The following is a 22525-nucleotide window of genomic DNA, read 5'->3' as shown; positions in this document are numbered from 1 at the left end:
GTAGAGAGAGAGAGAGCGGGTAGGTAGAGAGAGTAGAGAGGGTAGAGAGAGTAGAGAGGGAGGGTAGAGAGAGAGAGAGGGTAGAGAGAGAGAGAGGGAGGGTAGAGAGAGGGAGGGTAGAGAGGAGAGAGAGAGAGAGAGAAACTGTTTACTCAGTATTACATATTTCTTCTTCAGTTATATGGTTCTTCCAGGGTCCCTCCCTCTCCCTCCCTCAAATGACCTTTACAGTCACTTTATTAACAAGCAAAGACTTGATCTTTGACTAGATGCAATAACATATGATGAATATAATTCCCCTCATCATTTTCCTCTGAGGGGCCTTAAGTGGGAGAGAAAGAAAGGACATCCCCTCCTATTTTTGAACGTTGTGAAATATTAAGACTAAAGTAAAAGTACATGACTTGTTGTCCTCCAGCCTTCTGGCCATGTGTCTCTCTCTAAATTACATCATTCTCTACTTACTTAATGTGTATCAAAGGGCTGACTTGTTGCTGACTTGACCAATGTCTACCTATAAAAAGAAATTACATCATTCTCTACTTACTTAATGTGTATCAAAGGGCTGACTTGTTGCTGACTTGACCAACGTCTACCTATAAAAGGAAATTACATCATTCTCTCTAGCCTTCTCTTTAAATGTATATTTATAAATCTGAAAAGGGAGAGGCTTATCTTTTCTCCAGGCTTCTAGTTTACCTACATCTCTACCCCACCCTGTCTTTTGAACGGGGCTTGTATCGTTGGAGCTGATGAGTTTAAACTTGTCATCTCAATTACCAGAAGTGGAAGGTGGCTCTGCATGTTGGACCCCAGTCTCTCTCACTCAACATTTTATTTAAGGGGCTTTATTATCATGGGAAACATATGTTAACATTGCCAAAGCAAGTGAAGTAGATAATAAAGAAACGTGAAATAAACTATTTGAAATTAACAGTAAACATTAAACTCACAAACGTTTCAAAGGAATAGAGATGTTTCTAATGTCATATTATGACTGTATACACTGTTGTAACGATGTACAAAAGGGAACATTTTAATAAACTTAAATATGGGTTGTATTTACAATGGTGTTTGTTCTTCACTGGTTGCTCTTTTCTTGTGGCAACAGGTCACACTTCTTGCTGCTGTGGTGTTTTACCTAATTGATGTGGGAGTTTATCAAGATTGGATTTGTTTTCGAATTCTTTGTGGGTCTGCGTAATCTCTCGGAATATAGACAAAAGTATGTGGACACCCCTTCAAATTTAGTGGATTCGGCTATTTCAGCCACAGCCGTTGGTGACAGGTGTATAAAATCGAGCACACAGCCATGCAATCTCCATAGACAAAACATTGGCAATAGAATGGCCTTACTGAAGAGCTCAGTGACTTTCAACCTGGCACCGTCAGTTTGTCAAATTTCTGCCCTGCTAGAGCTGCCCCGGTCAACTGTAAGTGATGTTATTGTGAAGTAGAAATGTCTAGGAGCAACTATGTCTCAGCCACAAAGTGGTAGACCACACAAGCTCACAGAACGGGACTGTCGAGTGCTGAAGCGCGTAGCCCGTAAAAATCATCTGTCCTGGGCAGCAAACTTCCTCTGGAAGCAACGTCAGCACAAGAACTGTTCGTCGGGATCTTCATGAAATGGGTTTCCACGGCAGAGCGGCCGCACATAAGCCTAAGATCACCATGCTCAATGCCAAGCATCGGCTGGAGTGGTGTAAAGCTCACCACCATTGGACTCTGTAACAGTGGAAACACGTTCTCTGGAGTGATGAATCACGCTTCACCATCTGACAGTCCGACGGACGAATCTGGGTTTGGAGGATGCCAGGAGAACGCTACCAGTCCCAATGCACAGTGCCAACTGTAAAGTTTGGTGGAGGAGGAATAATGGTCTGGGGCTGTTTTTCATGGTTCGGTCCCCTTAGTTCCAGTGAAGGGATATCTTAACGCTACAGAATACAATGACATTCTAGACGATTCTGTGCTTCCAACTTTGTTGCAACAGTTTGTGGAAGGCCCTTTCCTGTTTCAGCATGACAATGCCCCCGTGCACAAAGCGAGGTCCAGACAGGAATGGTTTGTCGGGATCGGTGTGAAAGCACACCGGGATGAAGAGTGGAGGCTGTTATAGCAGCGAAGGGGGGGGTGAACAACTCCCATATTAATGACCATGATTTTGGAATGAGATGCTCGAACAAACAAGTGTCCACATACTTTTGGTAATGTAGTGTATATGTTGAAGAGGGTGGGGCTCAAGCTGCATCCCTGTCTCACCCCACGGCCCTGCGGAAATAAATGTTTTAGTTGCCTATTTTAACGGCTTGATGATGTTGTGATTTTAGAATGTTGTATGTCCCCCCCCCCCCCACCCCCCCCGTCCCCCCCAACTCTGCTTTCCATCAATTTGTACAGCAGACCCTCGTGCCAAATTGAGTAAAACACGTCTCTTAAATGAACATATTTAATTAGTTGTGCCTAGAGGGGAAGTAAGGGGGAGGGAATGCTGTCACCTCCAGGCAGGTGTTTGTCCCCCTGTGTGCTGAGGGGGGGCATATTGGGGGGGGGGCTGTCACCTCCAGGCAGGTGTTTGTCCCCCTGTGTGCTGAGGGTGTCAGGTTCTTGTCCAGTTCAGGCATTTAGGTCGCCACAGACTAATACATGTCCCTGGGCCTGGAAATGATTGATTTCCCCCTCCAGGATGGAGAAGCTGTCTTCATTAAAGTATGGGGATTATATTGGGGGATATAGGTAGCGCACAGGAGGACATTTTTCTCTGTTGAGATCATTTCCTTTTGAATTTCTTGCCAAATGTAAAATGTTCCTGTTTTGACTAATTTAATAGAGTGAGTTAGGTCTGATATATACCAGTTTAGGATACCCATACCCGGCTGGTACCCAACAGAAATGATCTGACTACCATTGTCCTCTCTCTCTCTCTCTCCAGTGGTGGGTCTTGATATCCAGGACGAGATGGGTCGTCATGAGGTGGGGCACGTAGACAACTCCATGAAGGTTCCTCTCAACCACGGATATGGCTGTCGCTTCGAGGGAGAGTTCACTATTAACAAAGTAACCTCTGACCCCCACTACACAGACCTCTGACTCCCCCCCCCCCCCCCCCCCCCCACTACACAGACCTCTAACCCCCCCCACTACACAGACCTCTGACTCCCCCCCCCCCCCCACTACACAGACCTCTGACCCCCCCCCCCACTACACAGACTTCTGGCCCCCACTACACAGACCTCTGACCCCCCCCCCCCCACTACGCAGACCTCTGACCCCCCCCCACTACACAGACCTCTGACCCCCCCCCCCCCAGTACACAGACTTCTGACCCCCACTACACAGACCTCTGACCCCCCCCCATTACACAGACCTCTGACCCCCCCCCACTACACAGACTTCTGACCCCCACTACACAGATCTCTGACCCCCCCCCACTACACAGACCTCTGACCCCCCCCCCTCCACTACACAGACCTCTGACCCCCCCCCCCACTACACAGACCTCTGACCCCCCCCCACTACACAGACCTCTGACCCCCCCCCCCACTACACAGACCTCTGACCCCCCCCCCCACTACACAGCCCTCTGAACCCCCCCCCCACTACACAGACCCCTGAACCCCCCTCCCCCACTACACAGACCTTTGACCCCACCCCACCCCCCCACTACACAGGCCTCTGACCCCCTTTCCCCCCCACTACACAGACCTCTGACCCCCCCCCCCACTACACAGGCCTCTGACCCCCTTTCCCCCCCACTACACAGACCTCTGACCCCCCCCACTACACAGGCCTCTGACCCCCCCCCCACTACACAGGCCTCTGACCCCCCCCCCCCCCCCCACTACACAGGCCTCTGACCCCCCCCCCCCCCCCACTACACAGACCTCTGACCCCCCCCCCCCCCCCCCACTACACAGACCTCTGACCCCCCCCCCCCCCCACTACACAGACCTCTGACCCCCCCCCCCCCCCCCCACTACACAGACCTCTGACCCCCCCCCCCCACTACACAGACCTCTGACCCCCCCCCCCACTACACAGACCTCTGACCCCCCCCCCCCACTACACAGACCTCTGACAGCTTTTTCTGTTCTTCTGCTTGTTCTTGTTCTTATGTCCCATCCTTTTTGTCTCTGTCTCTCTGTCTGGTGGTGATATTGTCTCTGTCTCTCTGTCTGGTGGTGATATTGTCTCTGTCTAGTGGTGATATTGTCTCTGTATAGTGGTGATATTGTCTCTGTCTGGTGGTGATATTGTCTCTGTCTGGTGGTGATATTGTCTCTGTGGTGGTGATATTGTCTCTGTGTGGTGGTGATATTGTCTCTGTATGGTGATATTGTCTCTGTCTGGTGATATTGTCTCTGTCTCTCTGTATGGTGATATTGTCTCTGTCTGGTGGTGATATTGTCTCTGTGGTGATATTGTCTCTGTGGTGATATTGTCTCTCTGTGGTGATATTGTCTCTGTCTGGTGGTGATATTGTCTCTGTGGTGATATTGTCTCTGTCTGGTGGTGATATTGTCTCTCTGTCTGGTGGTGATATTGTCTCTGTGTGGTGGTGATATTGTCTCTGTGGTGGTGATATTGTCTCTGTGGTGGTGATATTGTCTCTGTGTGGTGGTGATATTGTCTCTGTGGTGGTGATATTGTCTCTGTGTGGTGGTGATATTGTCTCTGTGGTGGTGATATTGTCTCTGTCTGGTGGTGATATTGTCTCTGTATAGTGGTGATATTGTCTCTGTCTGGTGGTGATATTGTCTCTGTGGTGATATTGTCTCTGTATGGTGGTGATATTGTCTCTGTATAGTGGTGATATTGTCTCTGTCTGGTGGTGATATTGTCTCTGTATAGTGGTGATATTGTCTCTGTGTGGTGGTGATATTGTCTCTGTCTGGTGGTGATATTGTCTCTGTGTGGTGGTGATATTGTCTCTGTGTGGTGGTGATATTGTCTCTGTCTGGTGGTGATATTGTCTCTGTGGTGATATTGTCTCTGTCTGGTGGTGATATTGTCTCTGTATAGTGGTGATATTGTCTCTGTGTGGTGGTGATATTGTCTCTGTCTGGTGGTGATATTGTCTCTGTCTGGTGGTGATATTGTCTCTGTCTGGTGGTGATATTGTCTCTGTATGGTGATATTGTCTCTGTCTGGTGGTGATATTGTCTCTGTCTGGTGGTGATATTGTCTCTGTCTGGTGGTGATATTGTCTCTGTATAGTGGTGATATTGTCTCTGTATAGTGGTGATATTGTCTCTGTCTGGTGGTGATATTGTCTCTGTATAGTGGTGATATTGTCTCTGTCTGGTGGTGATATTGTCTCTGTGGTGGTGATATTGTCTCTGTGGTGGTGATATTGTCTCTGTGGTGGTGATATTGTCTCTGTATGGTGGTGATATTGTCTCTGTATGGTGGTGATATTGTCTCTGTGGTGATATTGTCTCTGTATAGTGGTGATATTGTCTCTGTCTGGTGGTGATATTGTCTCTGTCTGGTGGTGATATTGTCTCTGTGGTGATATTGTCTCTGTATGGTGGTGATATTGTCTCTGTATAGTGGTGATATTGTCTCTGTCTGGTGGTGATATTGTCTCTGTCTGGTGGTGATATTGTCTCTGTATGGTGATATTGTCTCTGTATGGTGATATTGTCTCTGTATGGTGATATTGTCTCTGTATGGTGATATTGTCTCTGTCTGGTGGTGATATTGTCTCTGTCTGGTGGTGATATTGTCTCTCTGTGGTGATATTGTCTCTGTCTGGTGGTGATATTGTCTCTCTGTGGTGATATTGTCTCTGTATGGTGGTGATATTGTCTCTGTCTGGTGGTGATATTGTCTCTGTATAGTGGTGATATTGTCTCTGTATGGTGGTGATATTGTCTCTGTATGGTGGTGATATTGTCTCTGTGGTGGTGATATTGTCTCTGTGTGGTGGTGATATTGTCTCTGTGGTGATATTGTCTCTGTCTGGTGGTGATATTGTCTCTGTCTAGTGGTGATATTGTCTCTGTCTAGTGGTGATATTGTCTCTGTATAGTGGTGATATTGTCTCTGTCTGGTGGTGATATTGTCTCTGTCTGGTGGTGATATTGTCTCTGTCTGGTGGTGATATTGTCTCTGTCTGGTGGTGATATTGTCTCTGTCTGGTGGTGATATTGTCTCTCTGTGGTGGTGATATTGTCTCTCTATGGTGGTGGTGATATTGTCCCATTTCTATCTTGTTCCTGTGTGGTAATATCTGTGTGCTCTCCCTCCAGGTACCAGGTAACTTCCACGTGTCGACCCACAGCGCCACAGCCCAGCCACAGAGCCCTGACATGACACACCTCATACACAAACTGGCCTTCGGGGAGAAACTACAGGTCAGGTCACTTCTATAGACACCCTCTCTATCTGAAACTACAGGTCACTTCTATAGACACCCTCTCTATCTGAAACTACAGGTCACTTCTATAGACACCCTCTCTATCTGAAACTACAGGACACTTCTATAGACACCCTCTCTATCTGAAACTACAGGACACTTCTATAGACACCCTCTATCTGAAACTACAGGACACTTCTATAGACACCCTCTCTATCTGAAACTACAGGACACTTCTATAGACACCCTCTCTATCTGAAACTACAGGACACTTCTATAGACACCCTCTCTATCTGAAACTACAGGACACTTCTATAGACACCCTCTCTATCTGAAACTACAGGTCAGGACACTTCTATAGACACCCTCTCTATCTGAAACTACAGGACACTTCTATAGACACCCTCTCTATCTGAAACTACAGGACACTTCTATAGACACCCTCTCTCTCTCTATCTTATCCAACATCAACCTGCGTACTGACACATTGTGCACATGGGTACACACACACACACACACACACACACACACACACACACACACACACACACACACACACACACACACACACACACACACACACACACACATAATGGAGAGTAAGATAATATTGTAAGATCCTCCTACATAAATTCCTGTCTGTCTTCCTCGTCCCGTCTGTCTCGTCCCGTCTGTCTCGTGTCTGTCTGTCTCGTCCCGTCTGTCTCGTCTCTGTCTCGGGTCTGTCTCTCTGTGTCTTCCTCGTCTCGTCTCTGTCTCGTCTCTGTCTCGGGTCTGTCTGTCTGTCTGTCTCGTCTCGTCTTTCTCTGTCACGCTACAGGTGCAGAATGTCCAAGGAGCCTTTAATGCGTTGGGAGGAGCTGACAGGATGGGCTCCAACCGTACGTAGAGATCTGTCTGTTGTCATTAGAATCTCTCTGTCTGTCATTAGAATCTCTCTGTCTGTTGTCATTAGAATCTCTCTGTCTGTTGTCATTAGAATCTCTCTGTATGTTGTCATTAGAATCTCTCTGTATGTTGTCATTAGAATCTCTCTGTCTGTCATTAGAATCTCTCTGTCTGTTGTCATTAGAATCTCTCTGTATGTTGTCATTAGAATCTCTCTGTCTGTCATTAGAATCTCTCTGTCTGTTGTCATTAGAATCTCTCTGTCTGTTGTCATTAGAATCTCTCTGTCTGTTGTCATTAGAATCTCTCTGTCTGTTGTCATTAGAATCTCTCTGTCTGTTGTCATTAGAATCTCTCTGTCTGTTGTCATTAGAATCTCTCTGTCTGTTGTCATTAGAATCTCTCTGTCTGTTGTCATTAGAATCTCTCTGTCTGTTGCCTGTGTATGAGAGGTGTCTGTGTGTGTGCGAGGTGTGTGTGTGTGTGTGTGTGTGTGACTAGCCTGTGTAAACGAGGTGTGTGTGTGTGTGTGTGTGTGTGATTAGCCTGTGTATGAGAGGTGTGTGTGTGTGTGACTAGCCTGTGTATGAGAGGTATGCGAGGTGTGTGTGTGTGTGACTAGCCTGTGTATGAGAGGTGTGTGTGACTAGCCTGTGTATAAGAGGTGTGTGTGTGTGTGTGACTTGCCTGTGTATGAGAGGTGTGTGTGTGTGTGTGTGTGTGTGTGTGATTAGCCTGTGTATGAGAGGTGTGTGTGTGTGTGACTAGCCTGTGTATGAGAGGTGTGTGTGACTAGCCTGTGTATGAGAGGTGTGTGTGTGTGTGTGTGTGACTTGCCTGTGTATGAGAGGTGTGTGTGTGTGTGTGTGTGTGTGACTAGCCTGTGTATGAGAGGTGTGTGTGTGTGTGTGTGTGTGACTTGCCTGTGTATGAGAGGTGTGTGTGTGTGTGTGACTAGCCTGTGTTTGAGAGGTGTGTGTGTGTGTGTGTGTGTGTGACTTGCCTGTGTATGAGAGGTGTGTGTGTGTGTGTGTGTGACTTGCCTGTGTATGAGAGGTGTGTGTGTGTGTGTGTGTGACTTGCCTGTGTATGAGAGGTGTGTGTGTGTGTGTGACTTGCCTGTGTTTGAGAGGTGTGTGTGACTAGCCTGTGTATGAGAGGTGTGTGTGTGTGTGACTAGCCTGTGTATGAGAGGTGTGTGTGTGTGTGTGTGTGACTTGCCTGTGTATAAGAGGTGTGTGTGTGTGTGTGTGTGACTTGCCTGTGTTTGAGAGGTGTGTGTGTGTGTGACTAGCCTGTGTATGAGAGGTGTGTGTGTGTGTGACTAGCCTGTGTATGAGAGGTGTGTGTGTGTGTGACTTGCCTGTGTTTGAGAGGTGTGTGTGTGTGTGACTAGCCTGTGTATGAGAGGTGTGTGTGTGTGTGACTAGCCTGTGTATGAGAGGTGTGTGTGTGTGTGTGTGACTTGCCTGTGTATAAGAGGTGTGTGTGTGTGTGTGTGTGTGATTAGCCTGTGTTTGAGACCCCTACAAAGGGTTACTATGGTTACTAGAACAACCACTATTCTAGCAGTCTCTCATTAAAACTAACTATACTATTTTATTCCTGTCATCTCATTAAAACTAACTATACTTTTACGACAGGAATAAAATAGTAAACTAACTAAACTATTTTATTCCTGTCATAAAAGTTAACTTGTGTTCCCTTGCAGCTCTGGCATCTCATGACTACATCCTAAAGATTGTCCCGACAGTCTATGAAGACCTGAGTGGAAAACAGAGGTTCTCCTACCAGTATACTGTAGCCAACAAGGTATGTACTATAACCCTACCAGTATACTGTAGCCAACAAGGTATGGACTATAACCCTACCAGTATACTGTAGTCAACAAGGTATGGACTATAACCCTACCAGTATACTGTAGTCAACAAGGTATGGACTATAATCCTACCAGTATACTGTAGTCAACAAGGTATGGACTATAACCCTACCAGTATACTGTAGTCAACAAGGTATGGACTATAACCCTACCAGTATACTGTAGTCAACAAGGTATGGACTATATCCCTACCAGTATACTGTAGTCAACAAGGTATGGACTATAACCCTACCAGTATACTGTAGCCAACAAGGTATGGACTATAACCCTACCAGTATACTGTAGCCAACAAGGTATGGACTATAACCCTACCAGTATACTGTAGTCAACAAGGTATGGACTATAACCCTACCAGTATACTGTAGCCAACAAGGTATGGACTATAACCCTACCAGTATACTGTAGCCAACAAGGTATGGACTATAACCCTACCAGTATACTGTAGCCAACAAGGTATGGACTATAACCCTACCAGTATACTGTAGCCAACAAGGTATGGACTATAACCCTACCAGTATACTGTAGTCAACAAGGTATGGACTATAATCCTACCAGTATACTGTAGTCAACAAGGTATGGACTATAACCCTACCAGTATACTGTAGTCAACAAGGTATGGACTATAACCCTACCAGTATACTGTAGTCAACAAGGTATGGACTATAACCCTACCAGTATACTGTAGTCAACAAGGTATGGACTATAACCCTACCAGTATACTGTAGTCAACAAGGTATGGACTATAACCCTACCAGTATACTGTAGTCAACAAGGTATGGACTATAACCCTACCAGTATACTGTAGTCAACAAGGTATGGACTATAACCCTACCAGTATACTGTAGTCAACAAGGTATGGACTATAACCCTACCAGTATACTAGTTTACTGTAGTCAACAAGGTATGGTCTATAACCCTACCAGTATACTGTAGTCAACAAGGTATGGACTATAACCCTACCAGTATACTGTAGTCAACAAGGTATGGACTATAACCCTACCAGTATACTAGTTTACTGTAGTCAACAAGGTATGGTCTATAACCCTACCAGTATACTAGTTTACTGTAGTCAACAAGGTATGGTCTATAACCCTACCAGTATACTAGTTTACTGTAGTCAACAAGGTATGGTCTATAACCCTACCAGTATACTAGTTTACTGTAGTCAACAAGGTATGGTCTATAACCCTACCAGTATACTAGTTTACTGTAGTCAACAAGGTATGGTCTATAACCCTACCAGTATACTAGTTTACTGTAGTCAACAAGGTATGGACTATAACCCTACCAGTATACTGTAGCCAACAAGGTATGGACTATAACCCTACCAGTATACTGTAGTCAACAAGGTATGGACTATAACCCTACCAGTATACTGTAGCCAACAAGGTATGGACTATAACCCTACCAGTATACTGTAGTCAACAAGGTATGGACTATAACCCTACCAGTATACTAGTTTACTGTAGTCAACAAGGTATGGTCTATAACCCTACCAGTATACTAGTTTACTGTAGCCAACAAGGTATGGTCTATAACCCTACCAGTATACTAGTTTACTGTAGCCAACAAGGTATGTAATATAACCCTACCAGTATACTGTAGCCAACAAGGTATGGACTATAACCCTACCAGTATACTGTAGCCAACAAGGTATGGACTATAACCCTACCAGTATACTGTAGCCAACAAGGTATGGACTATAACCCTACCAGTATACTGTAGTCAACAAGGTATGGACTATAATCCTACCAGTATACTGTAGTCAACAAGGTATGGACTATAACCCTACCAGTATACTGTAGTCAACAAGGTATGGACTATAACCCTACCAGTATACTGTAGTCAACAAGGTATGGACTATAACCCTACCAGTATACTGTAGTCAACAAGGTATGTACTATATCCCTACCAGTATACTGTAGTCAACAAGGTATGGACTATAACCCTACCAGTATACTGTAGTCAACAAGGTATGTACTATATCCCTACCAGTATACTGTAGTCAACAAGGTATGGACTATAACCCTACCAGTATACTGTAGTCAACAAGGTATGGACTATAACCCTACCAGTATACTGTAGTCAACAAGGTATGGACTATAACCCTACCAGTATACTGTAGTCAACAAGGTATGGACTATAACCCTACCAGTATACTGTAGTCAACAAGGTATGGACTATAACCCTACCAGTATACTGTAGTCAACAAGGTATGGACTATAACCCTACCAGTATACTGTAGTCAACAAGGTATGGACTATAACCCTACCAGTATACTGTAGTCAACAAGGTATGGACTATAACCCTACCAGTATACTGTAGTCAACAAGGTATGGACTATAACCCTACCAGTATACTAGTTTACTGTAGTCAACAAGGTATGGTCTATAACCCTACCAGTATACTAGTTTACTGTAGTCAACAAGGTATGGTCTATAACCCTACCAGTATACTAGTTTACTGTAGTCAACAAGGTATGGTCTATAACCCTACCAGTATACTGTAGTCAACAAGGTATGGACTATAACCCTACCAGTATACTGTAGTCAACAAGGTATGGACTATAACCCTACCAGTATACTAGTTTACTGTAGTCAACAAGGTATGGTCTATAACCCTACCAGTATACTAGTTTACTGTAGTCAACAAGGTATGGTCTATAACCCTACCAGTATACTAGTTTACTGTAGTCAACAAGGTATGGTCTATAACCCTACCAGTATACTAGTTTACTGTAGTCAACAAGGTATGGTCTATAACCCTACCAGTATACTAGTTTACTGTAGTCAACAAGGTATGGTCTATAACCCTACCAGTATACTAGTTTACTGTAGTCAACAAGGTATGGACTATAACCCTACCAGTATACTGTAGCCAACAAGGTATGGACTATAACCCTACCAGTATACTGTAGTCAACAAGGTATGGACTATAACCCTACCAGTATACTGTAGCCAACAAGGTATGGACTATAACCCTACCAGTATACTGTAGTCAACAAGGTATGGACTATAACCCTACCAGTATACTAGTTTACTGTAGTCAACAAGGTATGGTCTATAACCCTACCAGTATACTAGTTTACTGTAGCCAACAAGGTATGTAATATAACCCTACCAGTATACTGTAGTCAACAAGGTATGGACTATAACCCTACCAGTATACTGTAGTCAACAAGGTATGGTCTATAACCCTACCAGTATACTGTAGTCAACAAGGTATGGACTATAACCCTACCAGTATACTCTAGTCAACAAGGTATGGTCTATAACCCTACCAGTATACTGTAGTCAACAAGGTATGGACTATAACCCTACCAGTATACTGTAGCCAACAAGGTATGTACTATATCCCTACCAGTATACTGTAGTCAACAAGGTATGGACTATAACCCTACCAGTATACTGTAGCCAACAAGGTATGGACTATAACCCTACCAGTATACTGTAGCCAACAAGGTATGGACTATAACCCTACCAGTATACTGTAGTCAACAAGGTATGGACTATAACCCTACCAGTATACTGTAGTCAACAAGGTATGGACTATAACCCTACCAGTATACTGTAGTCAACAAGGTATGGACTATAACCCTACCAGTATACTGTAGCCAACAAGGTATGTACTATATCCCTACCAGTATACTGTAGTCAACAAGGTATGGACTATAACCCTACCAGTATACTGTAGTCAACAAGGTATGGACTATAACCCTACCAGTATACTGTAGTCAACAAGGTATGGACTATAACCCTACCAGTATACTGTAGCCAACAAGGTATGTACTATATCCCTACCAGTATACTGTAGTCAACAAGGTATGGACTATAACCCTACCAGTATACTGTAGTCAACAAGGTATGGACTATAACCCTACCAGTATACTGTAGTCAACAAGGTATGGACTATAACCCTACCAGTATACTGTAGTCAACAAGGTATGGACTATAACCCTACCAGTATACTGTAGCCAACAAGGTATGGACTATAACCCTACCAGTATACTGTAGTCAACAAGGTATGGACTATAACCCTACCAGTATACTGTAGTCAACAAGGTATGGACTATAACCCTACCAGTATACTGTAGTCAACAAGGTATGTAATATTTCCCTACCAGTATACAGTAGTTAACAAGGTATGGGTAATATTGGTGGCGGCCAGCTGTTTGTTCACCCACACCTGATTGCTAATAACCCATCCACAACAGCACAACTATACAGAGCATTCGGAAAGTATTCAGACCCCTTGACTTCATTTGCAGCCTTATTTTTAATGTTTTAAATAGTTTACACAAAATACCCCATAATGACAAACAAAAACAGGTTTTTCGAAATTCAATTGATTGGACATGAAAAAGGCACACACCTGTCTATATAAGGTCCCACAGTTGACAGTGAATGTCAGAGCAAAAACCAGGCCATGAGGTTGAAGGAATTGTCCGTAGAGCTCCGAGACAGGATTGTGTCGAGGCACAGATCTGGGGAAGGGGACCAAAAAATGTCTGCAGCATTGAAGGTCCCCAAGAACACAGTGGCCTCCATCATTCTTAAATGGAACCAATCAATAAACATATGTTATGTCTCTTTGTCCCGCCCCTGCAGGAGTATGTAGCCTATAGCCACACAGGAAGGATTATCCCAGCTATCTGGTACCGTTATGACCTCAGTCCAATCACAGTCAAGTACACAGAGAAGAGACAACCCCTCTACCGGTTCATAACTACGGTATGTTACCCTAACCGCTAACCGCTAACCGCTAACCGCTAACCCCTAACCGCTAACTTTAACCCTAACTTCAAGTCTACATCCTGGTTCAACCCTCAACCCTAACCCTAGCTTCATGTCTACATCCTGGTTCAACCCTCAACCCTAACCCTAGCTTCATGTCTACATCCTGGTTCAACCCTCAACCACGACAACCCTAACCCCTGACCCCGGTCTTCCCTCTCCCCTCCAGATCTGTGCTATCATCGGGGGGACGTTCACGGTAGCAGGCATCATAGACTCCTGTATATTCACAGCCTCCGAGGCTTGGAAGAAGATCCAGATAGGAAAGATGTCCTGAGGACATTTCACTACGCTGTCCTGAGCACGCATCACTACGTATCACTACGCCCCTCATAAAACATATTTATAACATCGGAAGGGTGTATTTCAATCATCTACAGGATTCCTCTCCTTTACCTGCTTCCTCTCCTTCACCTGCTTCCTCTCCTTCACCTGCTTCCTCTCCTTTACCTGCTTCCTCTCCTTCACCTGCTTCCTCTCATTCACCTGATTCCTCTCCTTCACCTGATTCCTCTCCTTCACCTGATTCCTCTCCTTCACCTGATTCCTCTCCTTCACCTGATTCCTCTCCTTCACCTGATTCCTCTCCTTCACCTGATTCCTCTCCTTCACCTGATTCCTCTCCTTTACCTGATTCCTCTCCTTCACCTGCTTCCTCTCCTTCACCTGCCTCCTCTCCTTCACCTGCTTGAATAATAATAATACCATTTAGCTGCCGGTTGTTTCCTAAGCGACTTAGTCATGTTACACATTTTTCTTTATGGGTGGCCCCAGCGGGAATCGAACCCAAGTGCCATGCTCTACCCACTGAGCCTTACATTCCTTCATCTGTCAGAGCAGAGGAAGGAAAGGAGACGAGGAAGCGACTCTAGACTATTGAGATGCACCCAGAGACTAGCAGTATATTTCCCCATATGACAACAGGATGGATGGTTAACTGATTGTTTTTCATATGAACCTGTGCAGTCACTTGGGCATGTCCAAATGGCACCATTTTACCCTTTATAGTGCACTTCTTTTGGAGCCTCATAAATAGTGCACTTCTTTTGGAGCCTCAAATAGTGCACTATGAATTAAATAGGGTGGTAGAATGAATTAATTTGTCATCAAATTTTCTCTCCTGTTACTTTCAAATGTTTTTTTTTTTTACATATTATTTTGTACTTTGTGACATGAAGTGAATATAAACTCTTTCAGGTGTAAAATACCACACTGTAACATAACATACTGTATTTATGATTGAATTGTGGAATGAATCATACTGTCACATCAAGCCATTGGAAATATATAATGAATCAATTGTGCCTTAGGTCTTTTTTAAAGCCCATGTCATACAGTATGTCTCCCAAATCAAGTGTTTTCAGCTTTCTGGATCGTTTGGTTTTTCATTTCAGTGTTGACTGAACCAGGGTTTTCTTATTGTCATTTCATAATGCTGAATCTATTACGGTATTGACTGAATAATGGACCGGTTCTAGAACTGGTCTTGGTTCTAGAACTGGTCTTGGTTCTTGAACTGGTCTTGGTTCTAGAACTGGTCTTGGTTCTAGAACTGGTCTTGGTTCTTGAACTGGTCTTGGTTCTAGAACTGGTCTTGGTTCTAGAACTGGTCTTGGTTCTAGAACTGGTCTTGGTTCTTGAACTGGTCTTGGTTCTTGAACTGGTCTTGGTTCTAGAACTGGTCTTGGTTCTAGAACTGGTCTTGGTTCTAGAACTACAACGTGGTCAATGCTTACTGCCTTGCCCCGCCCTCTCTCCTTTTTATAGAAAGTTTCCTGAATCCATTGTGACTGACTGTGCTATCTGTTCAATGTCCTTGTGTCCAATCCATTTATGAAGTTGTTTTTGGTTTGATCTACTTTCTGAAAACGTTCAAAAGGATTTGGACGTCTTTATTTTGTTGCCAAAAAGAGAAAAGTAATAGTATTTTCTTAGTTTCTTCTGTTTTACTGAATGTAAACGTGTGTATTCTTTTGATTGTAATTGATAACAATCGGTATTATCCGTTTGATGTTGTTACGGGGTTTCTGTGGGAAGGGAGGGAACTGTTTAGTTATAAGGGCTATATCCCAAATGTTACCCTATTGCCATTGTAGTGCATGACTTGTAGATCAGGGCCCATAGGGCTATCATCAAAAGTAGTGCACTACACAGGGAATAGGGTGGCCGTCATTATGTTCTTTATCAATGGTCTCATCACTACCATGACAACTAAGATGAAGTCCATTGATAAATACAAGTCTTTAGAACTGCTATTATTGGACTAGGTCAGACATTTTCCTGTCATGAAAGATGATGTGTGATCAATGCAACAACCAGTAAAGTTACTTTAGCAACCACGGTGTTCCAGTTCCTACTTCCTCATGACAACCACGGTGTTCCAGTTCCTACTTCCTCATGACAACCACGGTGTTCCAGTTCCTACTTCCTCATGACAACCACGGTGTTCCAGTTCCTACTTCCTCATGACAACCACGGTGTTCCAGTTCCTACTTCCTCATGACAACCACGGTGTTCCGGTTCCTACTTCCTCATGACAACCACGGTGTTCCGGTTCCTACTTCCTCATGACAACCACGGTGTTCCAGTTCCTACTTCCTCATGACAACCACGGTGTTCCGGTTCCTACTTCCTCATGACAACCACGGTGTTCCGGTTCCTACTTCCTCATGACAACCACGGTGTTCCGGTTCCTACTTCCTCATGACAACCACGGTGTTCCAGTTCCTACTTCCTCATGACAACCACGGTGTTCCAGTTCCTACTTCCTCATGACAACCACGGTGTTCCGGTTCCTACTTCCTCATGACAACCACGGTGTTCCGGTTCCTACTTCCTCATGACAACCACGGTGTTCCGGTTCCTACTTCCTCATGACAACCACGGTGTTCTGGTTCCTACTTCCTCATGACAACAAACCACCACTGACTAGTCTGAGGTCAATCTCCTTTCTTCAGAGACAATGATTTAGTTACTTGCTCTCCTTACTCAATCGGCCTGGAACATTCCAAGCAAAAGAAACATGAAAATATGTTGCAAAAAACTGACACAATGTATATTTTATTTTTATACAATCGTATGTTGTAATTTGTTGGATTTCTGTGGGAACGTTCCACCCGTAGAATTGGAAGTCATTGTAGTTCCACTCTGCTGACTTGAAATGTCATGTCATCTGGAGTAGAGACATATTAAGTCATGTCATCTGGAGTAGAGACATATTAAGTCATGTCATCTGGAGTAGAGACACATTAAGTCATGTCATCTGGAGTAGAGACACATTAAGTCATGTCATCTGGAGTAGAGACACATTAAGTCATGTCATCTGGAGTAGAGACAAATTAAGTCATGTCATCTGGAGTAGAGACATATTAAGTCATGTCATCTGGAGTAGAGACACATTAAGTCATGTCATCTGGAGTAGAGACATATTAAGTCATGTCATCTGGAGTAGAGCCACATTAAGTCATGTCATCTGGAGTAGAGACACATTAAGTCATGTCATCTGGAGTAGAGACACATTAAGTCATGTCATCTGGAGTAGAGACACATTAAGTCATGTCATCTGGAGTAGAGACATATTAAGTCATGTCATCTGGAGTAGAGACATTAAGTCATGTCATCTGGAGTAGAGACATATTAAGTCATGTCCTCTGGAGTAGAGACATTAAGTCCATTCTCTGAACACTCCTCGCCCTCACTCTACATTAACTTCATCATGAGATGTTGTACTACAGATCAGACTAACATCATATGTATGATGTCATTATTATTAGCAAAATAACAGACCTGAGACATGACTAAAGAAGATATATTTCTTTATTTTCATATTTTTGTACAAATAAACAAAAGCTTACTCTGTATTGAGATACAAATCTGAACTGTGGTTGATATAAAATACTTTGGGTTTAGTTTTGACATACTACTGCCACCCAGTGGTTGGATAGAGAACTGCATGTACAGACGACTCAGTCCAGTATGGGCCGGTTGGCCATAGAGAGGGGAAGGAGTGACAGCAAGGAAGAGGGAAAGATTGACAGCAAGGAAGTGAGGGAAAGATTGACAGCAAGGAAGTGAGGGAAGGATTGACAGCAAGGAAGAGAGGGAAAGATTGACAGCAAGGAAGTGAGGGAAGGAGTGACAGCAAGGAAGAGAGGGAAAGATTGACAGCATGGAAGAGAGGGAAGGAGTGACAGCAAGGAAGTGAGGGAAGGAGTGACAGCAAGGAAGTGAGGGAAGGAGTGACAGCAAGGAAGAGAGGGAAGGAGTGACAGCAAGGAAGAGTGGGAATTAGTGAAAGCAAGGAAGAGAGGGAAGGAGTGACAGCAAGGAAGAGAGGGAAGGAGTGACAGCAAGGAAGAGAGGGAAGGAGTGACAGCAAGGAAGAGAGGGAAGGAGTGACAGCAAGGAAGAGAGGGAAGGAGTGACAGCAAGGAAGTGAGGGAAGGAGTGACAGCAAGGAAGTGAGGGAAGGAGTGACAGCAAGGAAGAGAGGGAAGGAGTGACAGCAAGGAAGAGAGGGAAGGAGTGACAGCAAGGAAGTGAGGGAAGGAGTGACAGCAAGGAAGTGAGGGAAGGAGTGACAGCAAGGAAGTGAGGGAAAGAGTGACAGCAAGGAAGTGAGGGAAAGAGTGACAGCAAGGAAGTGAGGGAAAGAGTGACAGCAAGGAAGTGAGGGAAAGAGTGACAGCAAGGAAGTGAGGGAAAGAGTGACAGCAAGGAAGTGAGGGAAGGAGAGGGATTGAGTATACTCCCAACCCTTGTGGCTAGCAAGACTGGAATCTGAACTATTGGATCCCACTGTAGTCAATTACAGGTTGGAGGAGGGGCTAGCCCACTGTGATAATGGCAGAGGTTGGAGGAGGGGCTAGCCCACTGTGATAATGGCAGAGGTTGGAGGAGGGGCTAGCCCACTGTGATAATGGCAGAGGTTGGAGGAGGGGCTAGCCCACTGTGATAATGGCAGAGGTTGGAGGAGGGGCTAGCCCACTGTGATAATGGCAGAGGTTGGAGGAGGGGCTAGCCCACTGTGATAATGGCAGAGGTTGGAGGAGGGGCTAGCCCACTGTGATAATGGCAGAGGTTGGAGGAGGGGCTAGCCCACTGTGATAATGGCAGAGGTTGGAGGAGGGGCTAGCCCACTGTGATAATGGCAGAGGTTGGAGGAGGGGCTAGCCCACTGTGATAATGGCAGAGGTTGGAGGAGGGGCTAGCCCACTGTGATAATGGCAGAGGTTGGAGGAGGGGCTAGCTCACTGTGATAATGACAGAGGTTGGAGGAGGGGCTAGCCCACTGTGATAATGGCAGAGGTTGGAGGAGGGGCTAGCCCACTGTGATAATGGCAGAGGTTGGAGGAGGGGCTAGCTCACTGTGATAATGGCAGAGGTTGGAGGAGGGGCTAGCTCACTGTGATAATGGCAGAGGTTGGAGGAGGGGCTAGCTCACTGCAGTCAATCACAGGTTGGAGGAGGGGCTAGCCCACTGTGATGACGACATCACAGGTTGGAGGATGCGAGGCAGCGTGTATCGTCAGGGGAGGAGAAGAAGTCCAGGACCCTGCCCTCCTCTGACAGCTGACCATACTCGTTGTTGTAAAAGGTCTGGCCAGAGAGCTGGGAGAGGAAGGCTGGTCGGTGCCTGGAACTAACGGGGCTACCGCTGGACTCGACCACCACCAGGCGCTCTGTACTACTGGGGGGAGAGGAGCGGAGGAGAGGAGAGGGAGGGGAGGAGAGGAGAGGGGAGGGGGAGAGAGGAGGGGAGGAGAGGAGAGGGAGGGGAGGAGAGGAGAGGGAGGGGAAGAGAGGAGGGAAGAGAGGAGAGGAGGAGAGGAGGGGAGGAGAGGAGAGGGAGGGGAAGAGGAGAGAGGAGGGAAGAGAGGAGAGAGAGGGGAAGAGGGAGGGGAAGAGGAGAGGAGGAGAGGGAGGAGAGGAGAGGGAGGGGGAGAGAGGAGGGGAGGAGAGGGAGGGGAAGAGAGGAGAGAGGAGGAGAGGGAGGGGGAGAGAGGAGGAGAGGGAGGGGGAGAGAGGAGGGGAGGAGAGGAGAGGGAGGGGAAGAGGAGAGAGGAGGGAAGAGAGGAGAGAGAGGGGAAGAGGGAGGGGAAGAGGAGAGGAGGAGAGGGAGGAGAGGAGAGGGAGGGGGAGAGAGGAGGGGAGGAGAGGGAGGGGAAGAGAGGAGAGAGGAGGAGAGGGAGGGGGAGAGAGGAGGAGAGGGAGGGGGAGAGAGGAGGGGAGGAGAGGAGAGGGAGGGGAAGAGGAGAGAGGAGGGAAGAGAGGAGAGAGAGGGGAAGAGGGAGGGGAAGAGGAGAGAGGAGGGGGGGAGAGAGGAGGGGAGGAGAGGAGAGGGAGGGGAAGAGGAGAGAGGAGGGGAGGAGAGAGAGGGGGAGAGGGAGGGGAAGAGGAGAGGAGGAGAGGGAGGAGAGGAGAGGGAGGGGGAGAGAGGAGGGGAGGAGAGGGAGGGGAAGAGAGGAGAGAGGAGGAGAGGGAGGGGGAGAGAGGAGGAGAGGGAGGGGGAGAGAGGAGGGGAGGAGAGGAGAGTGAGGAGGGTGGTGGGAGAGGAGAAGAGACAGCTGTTAGGACAATATTCTGTTGTTATTTTCTGACAACAGTTTTTAAAAACATTTTAAAAAAGACGACCCACAGACGCCTTGTCATATTAATGACGCTATTGGTTAAGGGCATGACGCTATTGGTTAAGGGCATGACGCTATTGGTTAAGGGCATGACGCTATTGGTTAAGGGCATGACGCTATTGGTTAAGGGCATGACGCTATTGGTTAAGGGAATAACGCTATTGGTTAAGGGTATGACACTTGGTTAAGGGGATGACGCTATTGGTTAAGGGTATGACGCTATTGGTTAAGGGCATGACGCTATTGGTTAAGGGTATGACGCTATTGGTTAAGGGCATGCCGCTATTGGTTAAGGGCATGCCGCTATTGGTTAAGGGCATGACACTATTGGTTAAGGGCATGACGCTATTGGTTAAGGGTATGACGCTATTGGTTAAGGGCATGACGTTATTGGTGTGTTAAACATACTTGGCTCCTCTGTGTTCGTGTTGGATCATCTCAAACTCCTCTGACGCCAGAACCATCCCACTGTCTGTCTGGTTGTCCTGAGGAGAGAACAGGCCATCAGCATCACTTTCAATAACCACAAGTCAAGGGCTTAACATGTTGTCCTGGGGAGAGAACAGGAGACTGGTTTAACGTGTTGTCCTGGGGAGAGAACAGGAGACTGGCTTAACGTGTTTTACTGGGGAGAGAACAGGAGACTGGCTTAACGTGTTGTCCTGGGGAGAGAACAGGAGACTGGCTTAACGTGTTGTCCTGGGGAGAGAACAGGAGACTGGCTTAACGTGTTGTCCTGGGGAGAGAACAGGAGACTGGCTTAACGTGTTGTCCTGGGGAGAGAACAGGAGACTGGCTTAACGTGTTGTCCTGGGGAGAGAACAGGAGACTGGCTTAACGTGTTGTCCTGGGGAGAGAACAGGAGACTGGCTTAACGTGTTGTCCTGGGGAGAGAACAGGAGACTGGCTTAACGTGTTGTCCTGGGGAGAGAACAGGAGACTGGCTTAACGTGTTGTCCTGGGGAGAGAACAGGAGACTGGCTTAACATGTCCTGGGGAGAGAACAGGAGACTGGCTTAACGTGTTGTCCTGGGGAGAGAACAGGAGACTGGCTTAACATGTTGTCCTGGGGAGAGAACAGGAGACTGGCTTAACGTGTTGTCCTGGGGAGAGAACAGGAGACTGGCTTAACGTGTTGTCCTGGGGAGAGAACAGGAGACTGGCTTAACGTGTTGTCCTGTGGAGAGAACAGGAGACTGGCTTAACGTGTTGTCCTGGGGAGAGAACAGGAGACTGGCTTAACATGTTGTCCTGGGGAGAGAACAGGAGACTGGCTTAACGTGTTGTCCTGGGGAGAGAACAGGAGACTGGCTTAACGTGTTGTCCTGGGGAGAGAACAGGAGACTGGCTTAACGTGTTGTCCTGGGGAGAGAACAGGAGACTGGCTTAACGTGTTGTCCTGGGGAGAGAACAGGAGACTGGCTTAACGTGTTGTCCTGGGGAGAGAACAGGAGACTGGCTTAACGTGTTGTCCTGGGGAGAGAACAGGAGACTGGCTTAACGTGTTGTCCTGGGGAGAGAACAGGAGACTGGCTTAACGTGTTGTCCTGGGGAGAGAACAGGAGACTGGCTTAACGTGTTGTCCTGGGGAGAGAACAGGAGACTGGCTTAACATGTTGTCCTGGGGAGAGAACAGGAGACTGGCTTAACGTGTTGTCCTGGGGAGAGAACAGGAGACTGGCTTAACGTGTTGTCCTGGGGAGAGAACAGGAGACTGGCTTAACGTGTTGTCCTGGGGAGAGAACAGGAGACTGGCTTAACGTGTTGTCCTGGGGAGAGAACAGGAGACTGGCTTAACATGTCCTGGGGAGAGAACAGGAGACTGGCTTAACGTGTTGTCCTGGGGAGAGAACAGGAGACTGGCTTAACATGTTGTCCTGGGGAGAGAACAGGAGACTGGCTTAACATGTCCTGGGGAGAGAACAGGAGACTGGCTTAACGTGTTGTCCTGGGGAGAGAACAGGAGACTGGC

General features: G+C 46.3%; 2 protein-coding genes across 2 annotated transcripts in view; one reads left to right on the top strand and one right to left on the bottom strand.

The window, feature by feature from the left end:
* Positions 1-2912: 2912 nt before the first annotated feature.
* LOC129847420 (endoplasmic reticulum-Golgi intermediate compartment protein 1) lies at positions 2913-16263 on the top strand. Its single transcript, XM_055915211.1, has 6 exons — positions 2913-3060; positions 6258-6362; positions 7185-7245; positions 8964-9064; positions 13739-13861; positions 14094-16263. The coding sequence occupies exons 1-6, from the start codon at positions 2962-2964 to the stop codon at positions 14199-14201; spliced, it is 597 nt and encodes a 198-aa protein (XP_055771186.1). The 5' UTR covers positions 2913-2961; the 3' UTR covers positions 14202-16263.
* A 1459-nt stretch (positions 16264-17722) lies between these two features.
* Positions 17723-22525, bottom strand: part of LOC129847419 (vascular endothelial growth factor receptor 3-like) — a 67745-nt gene continuing 62942 nt past the window's right edge. The window contains exons 10-11 of the mRNA XM_055915210.1: positions 20962-21038; positions 17723-19613 (exon numbers count right to left, since the gene is read on the bottom strand). Coding sequence (XP_055771185.1) covers positions 19418-19613; positions 20962-21038 — 273 coding nt within the window. The 3' untranslated portion in view covers positions 17723-19417. The remainder of the gene's footprint in view (positions 19614-20961; positions 21039-22525) is intronic.

The sequence above is a fragment of the Salvelinus fontinalis genome, unplaced genomic scaffold (genome assembly GCF_029448725.1).
Source record: "Salvelinus fontinalis isolate EN_2023a unplaced genomic scaffold, ASM2944872v1 scaffold_0830, whole genome shotgun sequence".
Classification (NCBI taxonomy): Eukaryota; Metazoa; Chordata; class Actinopteri; order Salmoniformes; family Salmonidae; genus Salvelinus; species Salvelinus fontinalis.
This window is presented reverse-complemented; position numbering and strand designations above follow the sequence as displayed.

Bases quoted from the DNA above. Each gene is read 5' to 3' on its own strand.
- LOC129847420 (XM_055915211.1), top strand. From the start codon at position 2,962: ATGGGTCGTCATGAGGTGGGGCACGTAGACAACTCCATGAAGGTTCCT. The intron at 6,363-7,184 runs GTCAGGTCACTT...GTCACGCTACAG, and splicing joins CCTTCGGGGAGAAACTACAG to GTGCAGAATGTCCAAGGAGC. The intron at 7,246-8,963 runs GTACGTAGAGAT...GTTCCCTTGCAG, and splicing joins TGACAGGATGGGCTCCAACC to CTCTGGCATCTCATGACTAC.